The 16,349-nt window shown below is 42.8% G+C and overlaps 1 protein-coding gene across 1 annotated transcript in view; it reads right to left on the bottom strand.

Moving 5' to 3' along the window:
• The window catches only part of KCTD3 (potassium channel tetramerization domain containing 3), a 98,141-nt gene that overhangs the window by 38,135 nt on the left and 43,657 nt on the right, over positions 1-16,349 (bottom strand). The window contains exon 8 of the mRNA XM_089684811.1: positions 4,739-4,829. Within this exon, the coding sequence (XP_089540937.1) occupies positions 4,739-4,829 (91 nt within the window). The remainder of the gene's footprint in view (positions 1-4,738; positions 4,830-16,349) is intronic.

Here is a 16,349-nt window from a genome sequence, read left to right on the forward strand (position 1 = left end):
AGAAGAGGTTTTTAAGCATTCAAGAGGCAATACTGCCACTTCCCGAATGCATGTTTTTTGGCAGTTTTAGTTTTGCAGTGGAACAGGCATTTTGCAAGGATATACCACTTAGTCACTGCGAGCTGAGAATCTGGCTAGCAGTTGTGATACTGTCTCATTGATTTCAATGGGCAATCTGACAGGTGGCGCTGACTATCAAAAGTGGCATGCGGAGTTAACTGCTGCAGATGTACAGCAAAGCATTCTGTCATGTGTACAAACCCCTCTGGCTGCCATGTTAGATTTTAGGTGGTAAAACATGGATGAAATGCCTGTTTAGCAATCCGTGTGAATTAAACGTAAGGAAAAATGGTCACACTATTTAGTCCTAGAACTTGAACCATTTACCTAGTAAAACCCAGTCTAAACAATATTTTTCCTGCACTGGCCTGGTCTAAGCAAGAGAAACAGACTGTTGGTTGCCAGGGACTCTGAGGGCCACACAATAAGTAGGGTTTACCGGCAAGTACAAGTACCGATACTTTCGGTCAAGTACTTGCTGATACAGAGTACCGATACTTTCGGTCAAGTACTTGCTGATACAGAGTACCGATACTTTTGCGGCGCAATTTCAGTCCACACAACACGAATGGGCTCAAACTGCACTGCAAACAATCGCATGCAATTTGAACAGGGATGCAGTGTAATTCCTGCCTGACTCACATGCGGTTTCCCTGCGGGAAAATAAAAGCAGGAGAAGCGCCTCTAAGTGTAGTATCTCAAAAAACAATTTATTAGCACACTAAAAAAGGGACCACTCACATTTGGTACAAAGATGTAAGGCTCATAAAACTGGCAGACATCAGCTGAGCAAAACCACCCAGGGTCCAAAAGCAGGAAGGCTGACACAAGCCATGATTCAGGAAGAGAGAGGCCGGCCACTACCGTCCAGATCACCGGAAGGTAGAACTATCCGTGGAGCACAGCATATTCCTGTTCAAATTGCTTGTGAGTTTTTGCAGTGCGATTTGAGCCCATTCATTTTGTATGGGCTCAAATCGCACCGCAAAGATATCGGTTTCAGGTATCGGAGCACTTGCATGCATACGAACGCTCGTGCAAATGCTTAGTATCGTTGATATCGGTATAGGTGCAACCTTAACTATAAGTGCCAAAAGTGCCACATCTTAGACAACAGGGACCTAGAGGCGTCTGCACATACCTTCAGACACTGCAATGAATAATTTAAGAACCAGATATAATCTAGTATGCAAATTCTGGCACTTAAGCCAGCCATAGATGGATTGAATCTCGGTCAGTTCAGCAGGGACCAACCGAGATTCAGTCCATCTATGGGCAGGCTGATTGTTCCCAAGTTGATCCATCAATCGACTTGGGTACAACCAGCATGTCAGATTTTTACCAAGCGACTATTGCCAGCGACTATAGCTGCTAGCAGTAATCACTTTCTTCACCTGGGAGGGATGGCTCCCTGCGCTCTCCCACCAGGAGAACAGCATAGCTCAGTGGGAGGGGTTCCCCCATCTGATTGTGTTGACGGGGAAATAGACAGATTTTCCTTTCCAGCAACCTATGGTCATGGAAAGAAAATTGCATCATTTATGGCCTGCCTTACAGTGATGTTAAAAGGTGTCCTTCGCCCTAGTATACTTTCCTATTGGCCCATTAGGGGTTTCCACACTGGCCAATAGAGAAATGTGGCAGGCATCAGACCAGCAAGCAATTTCACCAACTGAGAACCACACACCCCAGGGCTTCTGAATCACATATGAATGTGATTGAAGATATGTGCAGGATGTTCACTGTGGTCATTTAATCATTTTAGCATGGCTGTCATTCTAACAGGTGTACTTTAAACTTTAAAAAACAAACTCTTAACTGCAAAAGAAAACCTTCACTACTCAATAACGCTGCTGATGATTTTGTTTTCTTTTGTTCCGGTGTTTTGTACTTTGTTTTTTAATACAACATCATTCACAACTTCCATGTTGTTGCTCTGTAGCCACAAATCAAACGTGTCTCAATTTCTCCACTTTTGTCCAGAATATGAGGAGGGAGAGAAAGATGGAGAAGCAGCATTAGACTCTACGCTCTTCCTGCCATTAATAAAAGTTCTGTCAGGTGCCAAGCTTTCTATTTTTCTTTGAGTCACCACAAGTGTGCCTGACTGTGACTGAAACAATTTGAAACTGCGGGTGCGGACAGACAGGCAATCCATTTGAAAAGCGTTAGAGCAAGATTTTTGACAAATTTCAATACACCCCTAGCTGTGTTCACTCTATCACAGTTAGAAATGAGGGAAAGCCGCGACCAGTCGTCTTTAACAAGTTCTAATGTGATCAAATTACTTGTTTTAGTTTATAATTCAAAGGGTTGGGATGAATATAGTATCCTACTAATGGTCTTCAGTAAAAAAAAACCCCAAAAAAATGAAGCAACACTACAAACAGAAAACACTAAAACTGGGCAATGTATCCAAAAGTTTAATTAGCCTACTCATTTCTCTGACTTCTGAACGCAATCTTGTTCTAAGGGAGCCACTGGAGGTGCTATTAAAAACCCTATAAAAGAAGAGGCAATATACTTGCCTTTCCAAAACACTGCTGCTTTGGACCTTATATTACGTCAGATTATAGAACAGCAGGATCTTCAGAAATATTTGACCTCCGGCACTTATGGTACTACCAACTAGAGTTTGGAGTCAAATAATTCCCTCACAGAAACTGATAGAGTAGATATTAAGGGCCAGTTAACAATAGGCCCTAAGCTGAATTACACAGGAACGTGCTCTGCTTTCCTGTGCGATTCATCTGCAGCTCCGTGCAGTACGATTTAAACCCCATTCATTTGAATGGGCTGAAATCGCACCAAACCAAAAGTAGTGCAAGCACTACTTTTTGAAACGCACGGCAACCACATCACATGGTACTTTCTACCATGCGATTTGAAGCGGGCCAATGTGGGCAAATGCAATGCATTTGCACCTGCGTTTGGGGTGTTAACTTTTAACTGATCCCTGCAGCAGATCGCAAGGCATTGTGATCGGAATGCGGTGCGGAAGCCGCACGGGACCATGGCTCTCCCACATCGCATTCTAATGTGAACGAGTCCTAGAGACCAATTCACACCACAAAAATGCATTCTTGATCGTTTTTGTTTACAGTTCACACCACAGTCCATTCTGGTGCACTGTAATGCATTTTGCTGTGTTCTAGTACAGTTCTGTGCAAAGAAAATTGGAAGGATCCACGGAAGGTGCAAGCTCAAGATGAGTGGCCAAGGGACTCTGAAAGAAAACAGCCAGAGCAGGGCCAAGAACCATGACCCTTGATCGTGCACAAGGCAAGTTTCTGATCCTCACTGCGGTGGAGGAAAGGCAACATCAGCGCGACCGAAAAAGAGTGAGGATGGAACCCCAATACTGTGCACTAAACACCACCAGCTCTCCAGGTGCAAGACTTATGTGCCTTCAACGGAACACAAAGCCAGACAACCCCTAGTCATTCAGAACCTGGCTTGCAAAAGCCACGCCGTCACAGCCAGTGAAGGAAAGCAGGGGGACACCCCATAGGGACAGACAATCCCAGAGAGAACCTGCGGCCCACACCACGTCCAGAAATAGAAGGGAGGGCCCATCTACTTACCAATCCAGCTGGAGCACGCGAGTAAGGCTCCCATGACAGATTCTCCTCTCCACCGAAGTGGGGGGCCTGTCGGCTAAGGGTAACATGAGAAACGGACCGAGGGCGCCCATTCATATGTGTCCCCATGAGATGCTTAACCTGCTGGCCGCCCCGGTCCAGGATGGGGCATCATCGCAGCTGATCGAGCGTGGAGCTAACAGTCTGCGCACTGGTCAGACTGGGGTGACCACAATCTAGCTTATCCAGCACGTTGTCCATCCTGACTGTTGATAGAAAATCTCTGAAGGAACAGAAAAATACCCAGGTAAAAATATAAGAAAAAAACCTATGTGACCAAAAGTCCCAGCATAAGATCACATCCATACTCCTGAACACTAGAAAGAATGACTGGAGGCCTATAGCAGAGTAGGAGGTACCGAGTTTTTTTTCGCTCTAGTGTCCTACTCCTGTATGTGGGGCTATAAAACCCTTTTTAGTAACGGATAAGAAGAAGAAAAGGCTATGCCAACCAATGAACATAGGAGAAAATTTGTTTTTTTTTTTATTTTAAATAATGCTGCTCTATATTGTGAAAGGTCAGGAATTTATTCATGCAGACTAAAAGGTATACTTTAAAATTTACACTTGTTCCTGGTTAATGCATCAAAGTTGAAGCAACAGGATTGAGCCACGCAAATTTTTTTTTTTTTTTTTTTTACTAGGAGAGGTTGCAAATGACAGCCTCTATGTTTCTCTGCTGACAGGTTTTAGTTAGTAAAATTTAGGATGAATTCTCAGATCCTCCTGTGTTGAATCTCTCCACGTCTTAGTTCCTCATCTGTAGGCAATGACATTATTAATGGGGAAAGACACACACATCTCTACCTACTGATAGATTTTAAAGTACTGCTTTCTTTACAACCTTAATATAAAAGTTGTTGAACAGATGATCCTGATCTTATTTTATGTTCATGGTGATCACAGCCTAGAACCTAATTTCAGAAGAGAAATGGCTTGTGTGGACCAGAGCAAAAAGCATTCTGGGAAAAACAATCAGGACCTTAGGAAAAATATTAAATACACGAAGAAGATCCAGACTGATGAATAATTCATACCTGTAGCAAACCACAAAATGAGCATAGGCAGCAACAATCCAGTTGTGATGGCCTGCTACAATGAGTACTTTCCGTGGATCCACAGGGATTCCTGTAAAATACAAGGGGAAAATATATATGTAATTAATTCTGTAGCTCATGGCAAGAATGCCTCAACAAAGTTGAAAGAAAAATGACACAGAGACACACTTGCCACAAAAGTCAAATGATAGCATTAGCACCTTTGTAAGGGTATATAACCCCCAATAATGAATTTCTCCTAGTTGCTCCATTTGGTATATTAAATATACAATTCAAAGTGTTTTGTTACAGCCATTTAAAAGGTTTGAAAAAATTACCTGTTGATCCTGACAGAAATTTAGTGAGCCGATAACTTCCTAAGCTCTTTGCCTGCCTGCATTGATAAATTATATTGTTCTAAACTCTCTCTTAAGATTACAAAACCATGCCTCACAATAACAAAGACAGGGATGGGAGGGAAGGAAAAGGAGGAGTGGAGAGGAAGCACACTTTCTCACTTTAACCATTACAGAAATCACAGACTCAGATTCTCCTATCCCTTAGAATCTGGCCTTCAACATGCCCTTAAACCCAGAAACCAAGAAGCAGAACGGCAGATCAGCCAATTGGACAGAATATCTGGTAGTTGCCACAAAACGTCTGCCATAACTCTTACCAGGCTGGCATACCATGTTTTCCTGGGCCAGTTTTAATTCATAAGGATCACCCAAATGTCTCCATCTAAAGTCTGCAGAGCGGACGAGAAGAAATTCCAAGTCAGGAAATGTATAGATCAAGGTGTACTGATCCCATACAAGCATCCTTTGCTTTCACCAAGGGATCTCTGTATCTGGATACAAACCTGAAAAGTTTGCTGTTAAATCTGGAAGACAAGAGGTCTACATCCTGTTACAGTCAGGTCCATAAATATTGGGACATCAACACAATTCTAACATTTTTGGCTCTATACACCACCACAATGGATTTGAAATGAAACTAACAAGATGTGCTTTAACTGCAGACTGGCAGCGTTAATTTGAGGGTATGTACACCCAAATCAGGTGAACGGTGTAGGAATTACAACAGTTTGCATATGTGCCTCCCACTTGTTAAGGGACCAAAAGTAATGGGACAATTGGCTTCTCAGCTGTTCCATGGCCAGGTGTGTGTTATTCCCTCATTATCCCAATTACAATGAGACGATAAAAGGTCCAGAGTTCATTTCAAGTGTGCTATTTGCATTTGGAATCTGTTGCTGTCAACGCTAAAGATGAGATCCAAAGAGCTGTCACTATCAGTGAAGCAAGCCATCATTAGGCTGAAAAAACAAAACAAACCCATCAGAGAGATAGCAAAAACATTAGGCGTGGCCAAAACAACTGTTTGGAACATTCTTAAAAAGAAGGAATGCACCGGTGAGCTCAGCAACACCAAAAGACCCGGAAGACCACAGAAAACAACTGTGGTGGATGACCGATGAATTCTTTCCCTGGTGAAGAAAACACCCTTCACAACAGTTGGCCAGATCAAGAACACTCTCCAGGAGGTAGGTGTATGTGTGTCAGTCAACAATCAAGAGAAGACTTCACTAGAGTGAATACAGAGGGTTCACCACAAGATGTAAACCATTGGTGAGCCTCAAAAACAGGAAGGCCAGATTAGAGTTTGCCAAACAACATCTAAAAAAGCCTTCACAGTTCTGGAACAACATCCTATGGACAGATGAGACCAAGATCAACTTGTACCAGAGTGATGGGAAGAGAAGAGTATGGAGAAGGAAAGGAACTGCTCATGATCCTAAGCATACCACCTCATCAGTGAAGCATGGTGGTGGTAGTGTCATGGCGTGGGCATGTATGGTTGCCAATGGAACTGGTTCTCTTGTATTTATTGATGATGTGACTGCTGACAAAAGCAGCAGGATGAATTCTGAAGTGTTTCGGGCAATATTATCTGCTCATATTCAGCCAAATGCTTCAGAACTCATTGGACGCCGCTTCACAGTGCAGATGGACAATGACCCAAAGCATACTGCAAAAGCAACCAAAGAGTTTTTTTAAGGGAAAGAAGTGGAATGTTATGCAATGGCCAAGTTAATCACCTGACCTGAATTCGATTGAGCATGCATTTCACTTGCTAAAGACAAAACTGAAGGGAAAATGCCCCAAGAACAAGCAGGAACTGAAGACAGTTGCAGTAGAGGCCTGGCAGAGCATCACCAGGGATGAAACCCAGCGTCTGGTGATGTCTATGCGTTCCAGACTTCAGGCTGTAATTGACTGCAAAGGGTTTGCAACCAAGTATTAAAAAGTGAAAGTTTGATTTAGGATTATTATTCTGTCCCATTACTTTTGGTCCCTTAACAAGTTGGAGGCACATATGCAAACTGTTGTAATTCCTACACTGTTCACCTGATTTGGATGTAAATACCCTCAAATTAAAGCTGCCAGTCTGCAGTTAAAGCACATCTTGTTCGTTTCAATTCAAATCCATTGTGGTGGTGTATAGAGCCAAAAATGTTAGAATTGTGTTGATGTCCCAATTTTTATGGACCTGACTGTAACTGTTCACTTATAAAATGTACACAGCTGACATGGCTGAAAGGTGAAGTTCTGCCAAGGACAGAATCCGGTCTACCTCGCTTGGTACAGAGAGACCTCTGGTTCCTCCCTGATGGTTGGTGTATACTGGTGTTTTGGCATTTTCCGACTGAATCCGGACCCTCCAAAAGGGCTGAAGAAACAGCCAAATAGCATGAAGCTCCATGATGTTTAATCAGGAGACAATAATCCTTCAGCAACCATGTCCCAATACTGATAATATGTCCAGGACTCTTCCCAGCCCAACAGACTGGCGTCCATCATGAAAAGTCTTTCAAAAGCTGGAAAGAAAGGATTTCCCTAAATCCAGAGCCAGATTCCAAAGTCACCAAGCCAGGGATAGCCTGACCTTTGTGGTAAACCAAATTGGTTAGTAAAGAGACATGGCTGACTTAGCCCTAATGTCTGGGGAAATTGGGAAAAAGGGGACTGCCACAAAGGAGGCATCATCAACTCCAAGACTCATGCAGAAGTGGAGCGGTAGATGGTATCTGGACTGAAGAGCTTGAACCAGGTACTTAAGAACTGAAAATTTCTCCTAGAGAAGGATGACACTGGCCTGAGATGTGTCCAAGACCAGACCAAGATACTCCAAGCGATGAGTCTGATCCAGCGACGATTTCTGAAGGTACAGGATCCACCTGAACGTTTTTAACGTCTGGCAAGTTAGTGAGCCATTGTCCAACAGAGCCCTCACACACTGTTCCATCAACAGGAGGTTGTATAAATATTCCTCAATGGGGAAGCAATGAGAATGCAACACTGCTAGAACTGGAGCCAGCACACTGATTAAAAGATGAAATGTGGAGGAAAGGCCGATGGACAAGGCCACAAAATGGTATGAGTCCCATGGCAAAATGTAGATATTGCTGATGAGCTAGAAAGGTGGAGAAAGGTGAGCACATGCAAGTAAGCTCCTTTGATGTTCACAGAATCAAGGAAGTATCCCCAATGGAGGGAGGCAATGACAGATCAAATGGTTGGTATCCAGAATTTCTCAACTCCAATGCAAGAATCCAAAGCCTTGAGATCCACGATGTGCGAATGCCCTTTTTTTTGTTTTGAAACAGCAAACGGATTCAAGTTAACCCTGGAACCATTCTGCTACAAGGCAATGACACCTTGATCCAGAACACCAAGAGGGATCGATGAATACCTGTTAGTCTGTGCAGAGACTTTGGGTTGAAAGCAAGAAAAAGAAGAAGGGACAAGCTGGACAATTCACAAAGATTTACAGATGTCCCCCACTCAGGAAAATAGGGTTTCACCTTGATGCTGAGAAGGCTTACCTGGGAATTTGGCAAACTTGGAATATAAGACTTTGGGGTTGATTAGGAGACAAGTTTAAGGGGTCTCAACATTAAAGGAATGGAGAAACAAAGGGTATGCTTCTTGACAGCCAAAAAAGGAAGTGACTTACCAGTCTGCTCCATAGGCTTTCTTGTGTTGAGGAAGATGGGTGGTCTTGCCATTCATAACATTAACAAGAGTTGTTCCTCAGAAATACAGAAATGCTGTCTCTCGAAGGCAATGTGGATCAAACGCTTTTTAGTGCAAAGGTTTTGCAGTCTGGCATTATAGTCAAAATGCCCTATGCTTACGCACTGAGGTGAGGCACATATGAGAGATGAGATGGGAGGTTTCCAGCAAACTGTCACGGCTAAAATTTAATGCTACAGTCATATGCTACATTCATAAGTGGGCAACTTCAGCAGGGGCTAGATCTATTAAGAATTTTAAACCAGTTAGACATGGTTTAATATAGTAAAGTCACAGCCAGGATCAGGTATAGAGTAGCACCCATTAGTGAGAACAGAGCTGTGGAAAGGGCTTTCTACAAATTATCGGTGGGTGTCCTTAACGACAGGTGCAACCCTGTGTTGTTAGGACATGACCAGACCCACAGTGGAAATGGAGCATTTTCAACAAAATTCTAACAAGTGTTGGCTGTGGGGGAAGGGGGGACAACTTAACAGGGTGCTTCCAATCTCCATAAAGAAAATATCAGAAAAGTGGGGTTAGTAGATTTAAAATGGAACTTCACCCATAACAACTTGATCAAAAATAAAGTTCTTTAGCAAGGAATGTACATTCCACATTAACAATTATGCTACCAAAATTAGTGTGTGCCGTAAATTGCCTCCAGCATTGCTCCCGTGTCTTCTTGCTGGAGGCTGCCATTTTGCTGAAACCCAGAGCCCTGAACAGCAGTAAATTATAAACTGAAACTAATCCCATCGATTGAATGGTTTAAAAAAAAAAAAAAAAAAAGTCACATTCTAGGAATGCTGGGATTGTTAAGGCCTTGTTCACACCATACATGCAGAAAAACTGACGTGTAGATTTCACTTGAAGAGACATCAGTTTACATCAGTTTTCATGTGTGCTCCAATCAGTTTTATACACATTGCAGATTCCTGCGCAGAAAAAAATCTGCATGTGATAATACTGTTGTGATGTGAACAGGGGACATAGAGAATTGAATTTGTTGTGCTTTTGCAGAATGTGTGCAGAAAACAGACTTCTCTGGACCATGGTGTGAACAAGCCCTAACATATGCTTGTGTCCTCAAACGGCCAAACCATAAAATGACTGGAGTCATAACTGATCACATGTGCAGTACCATGGCAGTTGCAGATCAAACAGAAGCAGCTTCCTTGGCTGTAAAGGATAGGGGACTTTAATTCCACTTTAAGTCTGTCAGTAGAGCGGTCTCTACAAGTTCAGCAGTGCCCTAAAAATGCCTAAAATGGAAAGTAACTGAGCATGTACACAGCAGAGAGAGACAGTGTATTTCTGGATATTAAACTGTATAGACACCTAATATTTTACATAGCTATACCTGCAAAAGGGGCCAGTCTGAAGTGATCTAGTCAAGGGCTTGAAAAAGCCGCTTGCCCGCTCGCCAAATGCGAGGAGAAATTCCTCTGTGGCGAGCACAAATGAAGCATGGAGCGACTGCACCTGCGCTCAAAGCCTCATTGTGAAGCCAAGTTCTGGTTTACAACTTCCGTTTTCTGGCTCCTGCGGCACCACCGCCGAGGGGACAGGTGCAGGAGAGGTCTGTTCTCCTCCGCTGAGAGGAGACACCCTCTCCACCACCGCGGGGGACTCGGGGGGACTAGGAGTAAGTACTGTATATACAACATGTCATATCACTATAACGGAGTACAGGGGAGCTGGGATATACATTACTGTGTACATGTCATATCACTATAATGGAGTGCAGGGGAGGGGGATATACATTACTGTGTACATGTCATATCACTATAATGGAGTACAGGGGAGCTGGGATATACAATACTGTGTACAGTTTTATATTTTGGACTATTTATTCTAAAGAAGAATGTAATTTCATAAGCTTTAAGGGGGCGTGGTTGGGGACGGACCGGGGTGGGGTTTGGGGCAGACCAGGGCAAGGTTGGGTGGGGCAACTGGTGGAGACTACGTTTTGTGACTGGCTAGTAGGTCTGGACTCAAAATTTTAACCCCTGATCTAGTAGGACTTAATTTTCTGACCTAAGTTCCACTTTAAATAACCCAAGACCACAAAGTACTGGCAGAAGCAACAGGCTGATCCTCGAATTACAGAGTGGTGTGCATTACATCAATAATAAGTTTATAGTGCAGAAAACTTTGACTCTTCCGAAGTAAGCTCATCAGTCAACAACTTGAGTGACTCAGAATGGAGTCAAAAGAGGACTCCAAGGCAAACTGCAGACATGAGCACCATCAGTAGGCGTGCTGCCAGCAGCCCTACAGCCATCAATAGAAAGTGAGCTGGGTGCACCTGGTACAGCAGTACTCAGTTTCGGGAAGCAAAGCCTCAAGTACTAATGAAACCTGGACAGCTGGTAGAGGGTAAAAGGTGGGCGGGATGGTCAGCGGTGAGCCAGCTCACGGTAAGCAAGCAGCAGGAACAGACTGAAGTTAGGAGTTCCATGTGGCTTTTTGTAAGTAGGAGCAGCAGCAGGGAGATGCTCCCTCCAGGGATGTAGGATTCATGTCGCCTGAAGCCCAGGATATGCAGTTCCATGCAACAGGCAGGTAGTTTTTTTTTTTTTACATTTAGCACTTCTGCAGGCAAGCAGCCTCTTTAGCCTGGGTTCACACACACGTGTACTGAAATCGCAATGTCATTCTGGTTTCTGTGCGATTTTAGCACAGGTGCGATTTTGCAGTCTCTCTCTCCACAACTGCCTCCCATTGACTTCAAAGCAAAAACATCTCCTATTGACTTCAATGCGAAAACTCCCGTCAATATCAATTCTACAGTCATGGCCAAATATATTGGCACCCCTGCATTTCTGTCAGATAATGCACCACTTCACCCATGAAATTGTTGCAATTATAAATATTTAGACATTCGCATGTTTATTTCTTTTGTTTGTATTGGTATGACACAAAAAGTGGAGAAACAAAAAGCCAAATCTGACACAATCCACGCAAAACTTCCAGTCCATTTTTGGAGTTGTGTGTGGAATGTGTCAGATTTGGCTTTTGGTTTCTCCACTTTTTTGTGTCATACCAATACAAATAAAAGAAAACAAGAATTCCTAAACATATGTAATTGCAAAAATTTTCTGGGCAAAATGGTGCATAATCTGATAGAAATGCAGGGGTGCCAATATTTTTGGCCATGACTGTATGTGAACACTTCTCTCCGCATGCCAATCTACCCTACCACTTGCTAGTCTGGAAGGCACCGCTTGAAGCTTGCACAGGACCCTTTTCAGAATGGCACTCAAAATGCAATGTGTGTGTATCGCATCTGTGTGAACCATCTCAATAGGAACAGACACTATCTAGCCCATCATGCAAATCTGTTTACTTGAAAACGCATCCAGGATAGCATTTGTGTGAACCAGAGCAAATTCACTCACACCTGGGCTTTTTGGGATCATGGCAGAATTGCTGAGATTCTGCTTGTGATCGCAAAAATGAAGGTTCAGGTGCCATTATTTTCAATAGCACCTAAAACGTGGTGCAGTTTTGCCGTGATTGTTGCATGGCAAATCGCATCATGTGAAGCTTGTCAGCCAAAAGAAGCTCCTGCTCCTTTTTGGGTAGCAAGCTTCACATGATTTGCCACGATTGTCACGCAGTAAATTGCACAATTACAGCAAAACCGCACCGCATTTTAGATGACATTGAAAATAATGACACCTGAACCTGTGTCTTGAGATTGCAGTGCGTTTTAAGATTGCTGGCAAAATCGCAGTGATTCTGCTGCAAATCCAAACTGCCCAGGTGTTAACAGGGCCTAATGGAGCAGACAGCGGAGCTTGATTTGGCTGCTCAGCAGGCGCTAGTACTAAGCACCCAAGTGCTTCCATGTGCGAAGATAAACTGAAGGAATAAAGCTTTTTTTTTTGCCTCATTGGGGTTGGTGCCTTATTGACTCGCTTTTACACAACTGCCCTATCCATTCCTACGAACAAGTAGTACTCCAAGGAAATGCTGCAAGCCGCCATGGATACAGATTACGGCACCCAAAGGAAACCTATGCAGATACGGTAAGAACATACCAAGTCATGTGCAGAGTGCCTCAGGTGGGAAGTAAACCATCTCAGCATTGCAAAGCAAGGTTAGGAGCACACCGTTTTCCTTTTCTTTTTTTTTTTTACTGTGTCTTTCTGGACTTGCTCACTCAAATTTGACTACATGGCAAGTATGATCTGTACCTGGCAAATGGAATCACCTAGCCTGAATGACAGTCAGATACTATACATCTGACAGCAGCCTCAGAGGAAAAGAAGTGCATGCAGGGAAATCTAATTTTTTTTTATTATTCATTACCACGCACGCACGCACGCACGCACGCACGCAAAAACCTTCAGATTAAAAAACTGCATGCAGCTTTGTAAAATACGTATATTTCTAGTGATTAGATATAGAATAAGGAAGAGGACCAAACCCTCACAAAACATATTACAAACTAAATTCAGAAACAAAGTATATGGAGAACATTATTTAATATTAAAGTAAACCTGTGGTTTCTTAAAATTTTAGCAAAATGCATGCATGCGGTCACAAGCCTTGCAGAAGTCTGGCCTTAAATCCAGAGTGCTTGGTTTTGTAAAAACAATTTTCTGTACTCAAGCATACCCCTCCTACCTGCCACTGGCCTGGAACTATAATGGATGGCCTCAATGACGAATACTAAGGCGCATGCAAGGGCAGTGAAAGTGGTCAACATTGGCCTGAATGAGCACCATGGGTTTTAAGGCTTCAGAAGGGCTTTGCAAGGTAGATTAAAGTATATGCAGGCACTTCCAGATGTCTGTTGCATGTGGCTGTGGCCAGACTGGAAGTTTAGGGTGACCAAAGGTTACGCATGTTACCATGTACTGTATTAATGCAGTTACACTTATGTAGTACTATTCATCTACTACCAGCAAGTTTTACACTCACCTGTGTCTTTTCCAGCAAGATATAACCCACAATGCCATAGAGCCATTTGGCAAAATCTTCTGAGACATACATGCATATTTACACTGTACATGGAGAGCTCATACTCAGCTGGACTGAATGGAGAGTGTACCGTGTAGACTTTGCTTCATGTCTTGCTGGATTTGGGACAGGCAAGTAGATATAGACCAGCTAGTAGTCATATAACAATGTACCCTATGGCTTCAGCAATTTCTTGCTCACACAAGGTGGCTTTTCCTGCTTTCAAACGCCAAAGTGAGCATCGGGGGCAAGAAAAAAAAAATTTAGATATGAGGAGGAGAGATTAATGTAATTCTGTTGGCTGGTTTGCCCTGTATGGACAAAGAACAAGATCTTTAAAGTTTATATCATTGCATTAAAATGCGAGAAACTTTTTTTTTCCAATTTAGGGTGTAAAATTGTAGTTCCACTTATAGTAAAATTATAGGTAGCTTTCACCATTCTTGAAAGCCCCCGATAGGAAAATTAAATTGGATCCCCAAACGAGACTGATGGCTGGACGCTTCTATGGAATGAAAGCAACCTTGGCTCAGAGCGGAGGTGGGGGTTGTGCATGTGTGCACGGTGCTTCCATTTATCTAACAGGTCAGGTACGCGCCTGGCAAGTCCCGTAATTGCATCACCATCACGGATCCATCACTGCTTCTCAAATCTGAGCTCATGAGACCGTCCTCCAGTGGAATGGGGCTATTGAAAGTGACACGCTCACTAAATCATAAGTCTCTTAAGGAGAAACTGCCAGCCATACTTAATAACCAGAGTTTTGCTCAACATAGCCAATGTCTACAAGTACAGACATTGATTCTATATTTATTCTCTGCCGTAACTGCGCTTTAAAAAGAAAAAAAATATATATAAATTCTCTCATCGAAGTGACTAAGATGTTAAAATGCCAGCGAGAACATGATCTCTTCATTAGGAGCACAATGGCCTCCCCAGTTGCTGCCAACAGTAGGTACATTTTGCTAGAAAGAATTGTTATTACAAGTCAGAAGTGCAATGTGCAGATTTGAAAGTCTTTGTCGGCGGTAGACAGCGGTCTCATGGAGTGATCGTTGATCTCCCTCTTGGAGGTAAGAGTTTGATGAGGGAGGCAGCATAAGCACAGCTTTGTGCCATGTATACAAATGGTTCATTGGCTTCTTTTGTACATATGTTCTTCGAACAAGCCCGTTTGCAGACCCAGCAGGGCAGTAAGGCATTACAGTCACATTAAAGATCTGTTTATGGTAAATCACATGATCAGGTCTTAGGAACAGTTAAGAGAATTACAATAAGCTGTTCATTGCGGATAACAGCAAGATATACTATAGAAGAGGAAAGGAACAATGAAGGTACTGCTTCGCATCAACCAATCAGATGTTACTTTCTTATTCAACCCTGTACTAGAAAGCTATGACAGTCGTAATCTGATTGACGTCACAGGTTCTCTTCCTTCTTCAGCTGAATACTGCAGGTTTAGTAACACGTAATGATGTGGCATCACTCTGTCATCAGTCTACCCTAGACTCAAAGGAGAATTCTGCACAAACCCAGGTCCTAGATACCCTGGACTCACAGAAAGTTTGCTGAAAGAAGCTCAGCAAGGACCAGAAAGAAAGCTTGTACAGGGCCACAATAGAAGAATGTGTGATGCGGGTAAGCATAGATTGAAAACTTTTTTTTTGTTGTTCATTTTTACATAAGGAAGAAGGGTGGGGGCCTATTAGGGAATTATAAATTGATGCTGGAGTTTGGCTGTAAGTCCGTACATGTTGTGTTGTAAAGTACAAATCAGGAATAGAAGAGCTGTTACTTATTAAAATCAAATATTTGCTTTAAAGTAAACCTGTACAATTAGAAACACATAGATGACCTGGATGACCTTTTCTTTTGAAAAAGCTAGCAACCTGAATGTGAAAGTGACCTATGCTATACCATCCAGTGATGCATTAATTTCGTGATTCCTGGGGCTGCCCTAGGCAACACTAAAATCAGGTGCCCTCTGTGGCTCCACCCCCCCAAAAATGGCTGCCCCAGGCAAATGCCTTACTTGCATTGCAGTAAATATGCTGCTAATACCATCACCTGCATATTGCAAGCCCTGTGTTGCTCCTCTGTAACAGGTCTCTAGCAATCTTTACCTTGCAGCTGTGAAAACTTTGTGTAAACCCACTTTACCTTCATAAGTCTGCCATCTGTCTCTGTTCAGTTTGCATACAATGACATTATCTCTGTAATCCTGGAATCTTTTTTTTTTCTACTAGCTGCCAAGGGTTGTGCTGCAATTTTGAAAGAACTGATTTCAATTGCAAGCTGAAGGTCAAGGCATGCTAGATGTTTTTTCATTGTGTCGCAATGGATTAGCACAGAGCGACTGTATTTCTCAGGCTATGGTCTACCCCATGTCACAGACTTTGCATTTTGCTTGTACCACAAATTGTCACAAAATATGAGATAACACATATGGTGAAATTTTGAAACCTTATCACCATCATAGCAAACATTGTGACGTGAGGCGTTTAAGGAAACTTCAGGCGAGATTGTGAAATCATATAGTGAGTACTGTACAGATATAC

This window comes from Staurois parvus, unplaced genomic scaffold, assembly GCF_062004578.1.
Source record: "Staurois parvus isolate SC_StPar_1 unplaced genomic scaffold, SC_StPar_1.0 ptg000357l, whole genome shotgun sequence".
NCBI lineage: Eukaryota > Metazoa > Chordata > Amphibia > Anura > Ranidae > Staurois > Staurois parvus.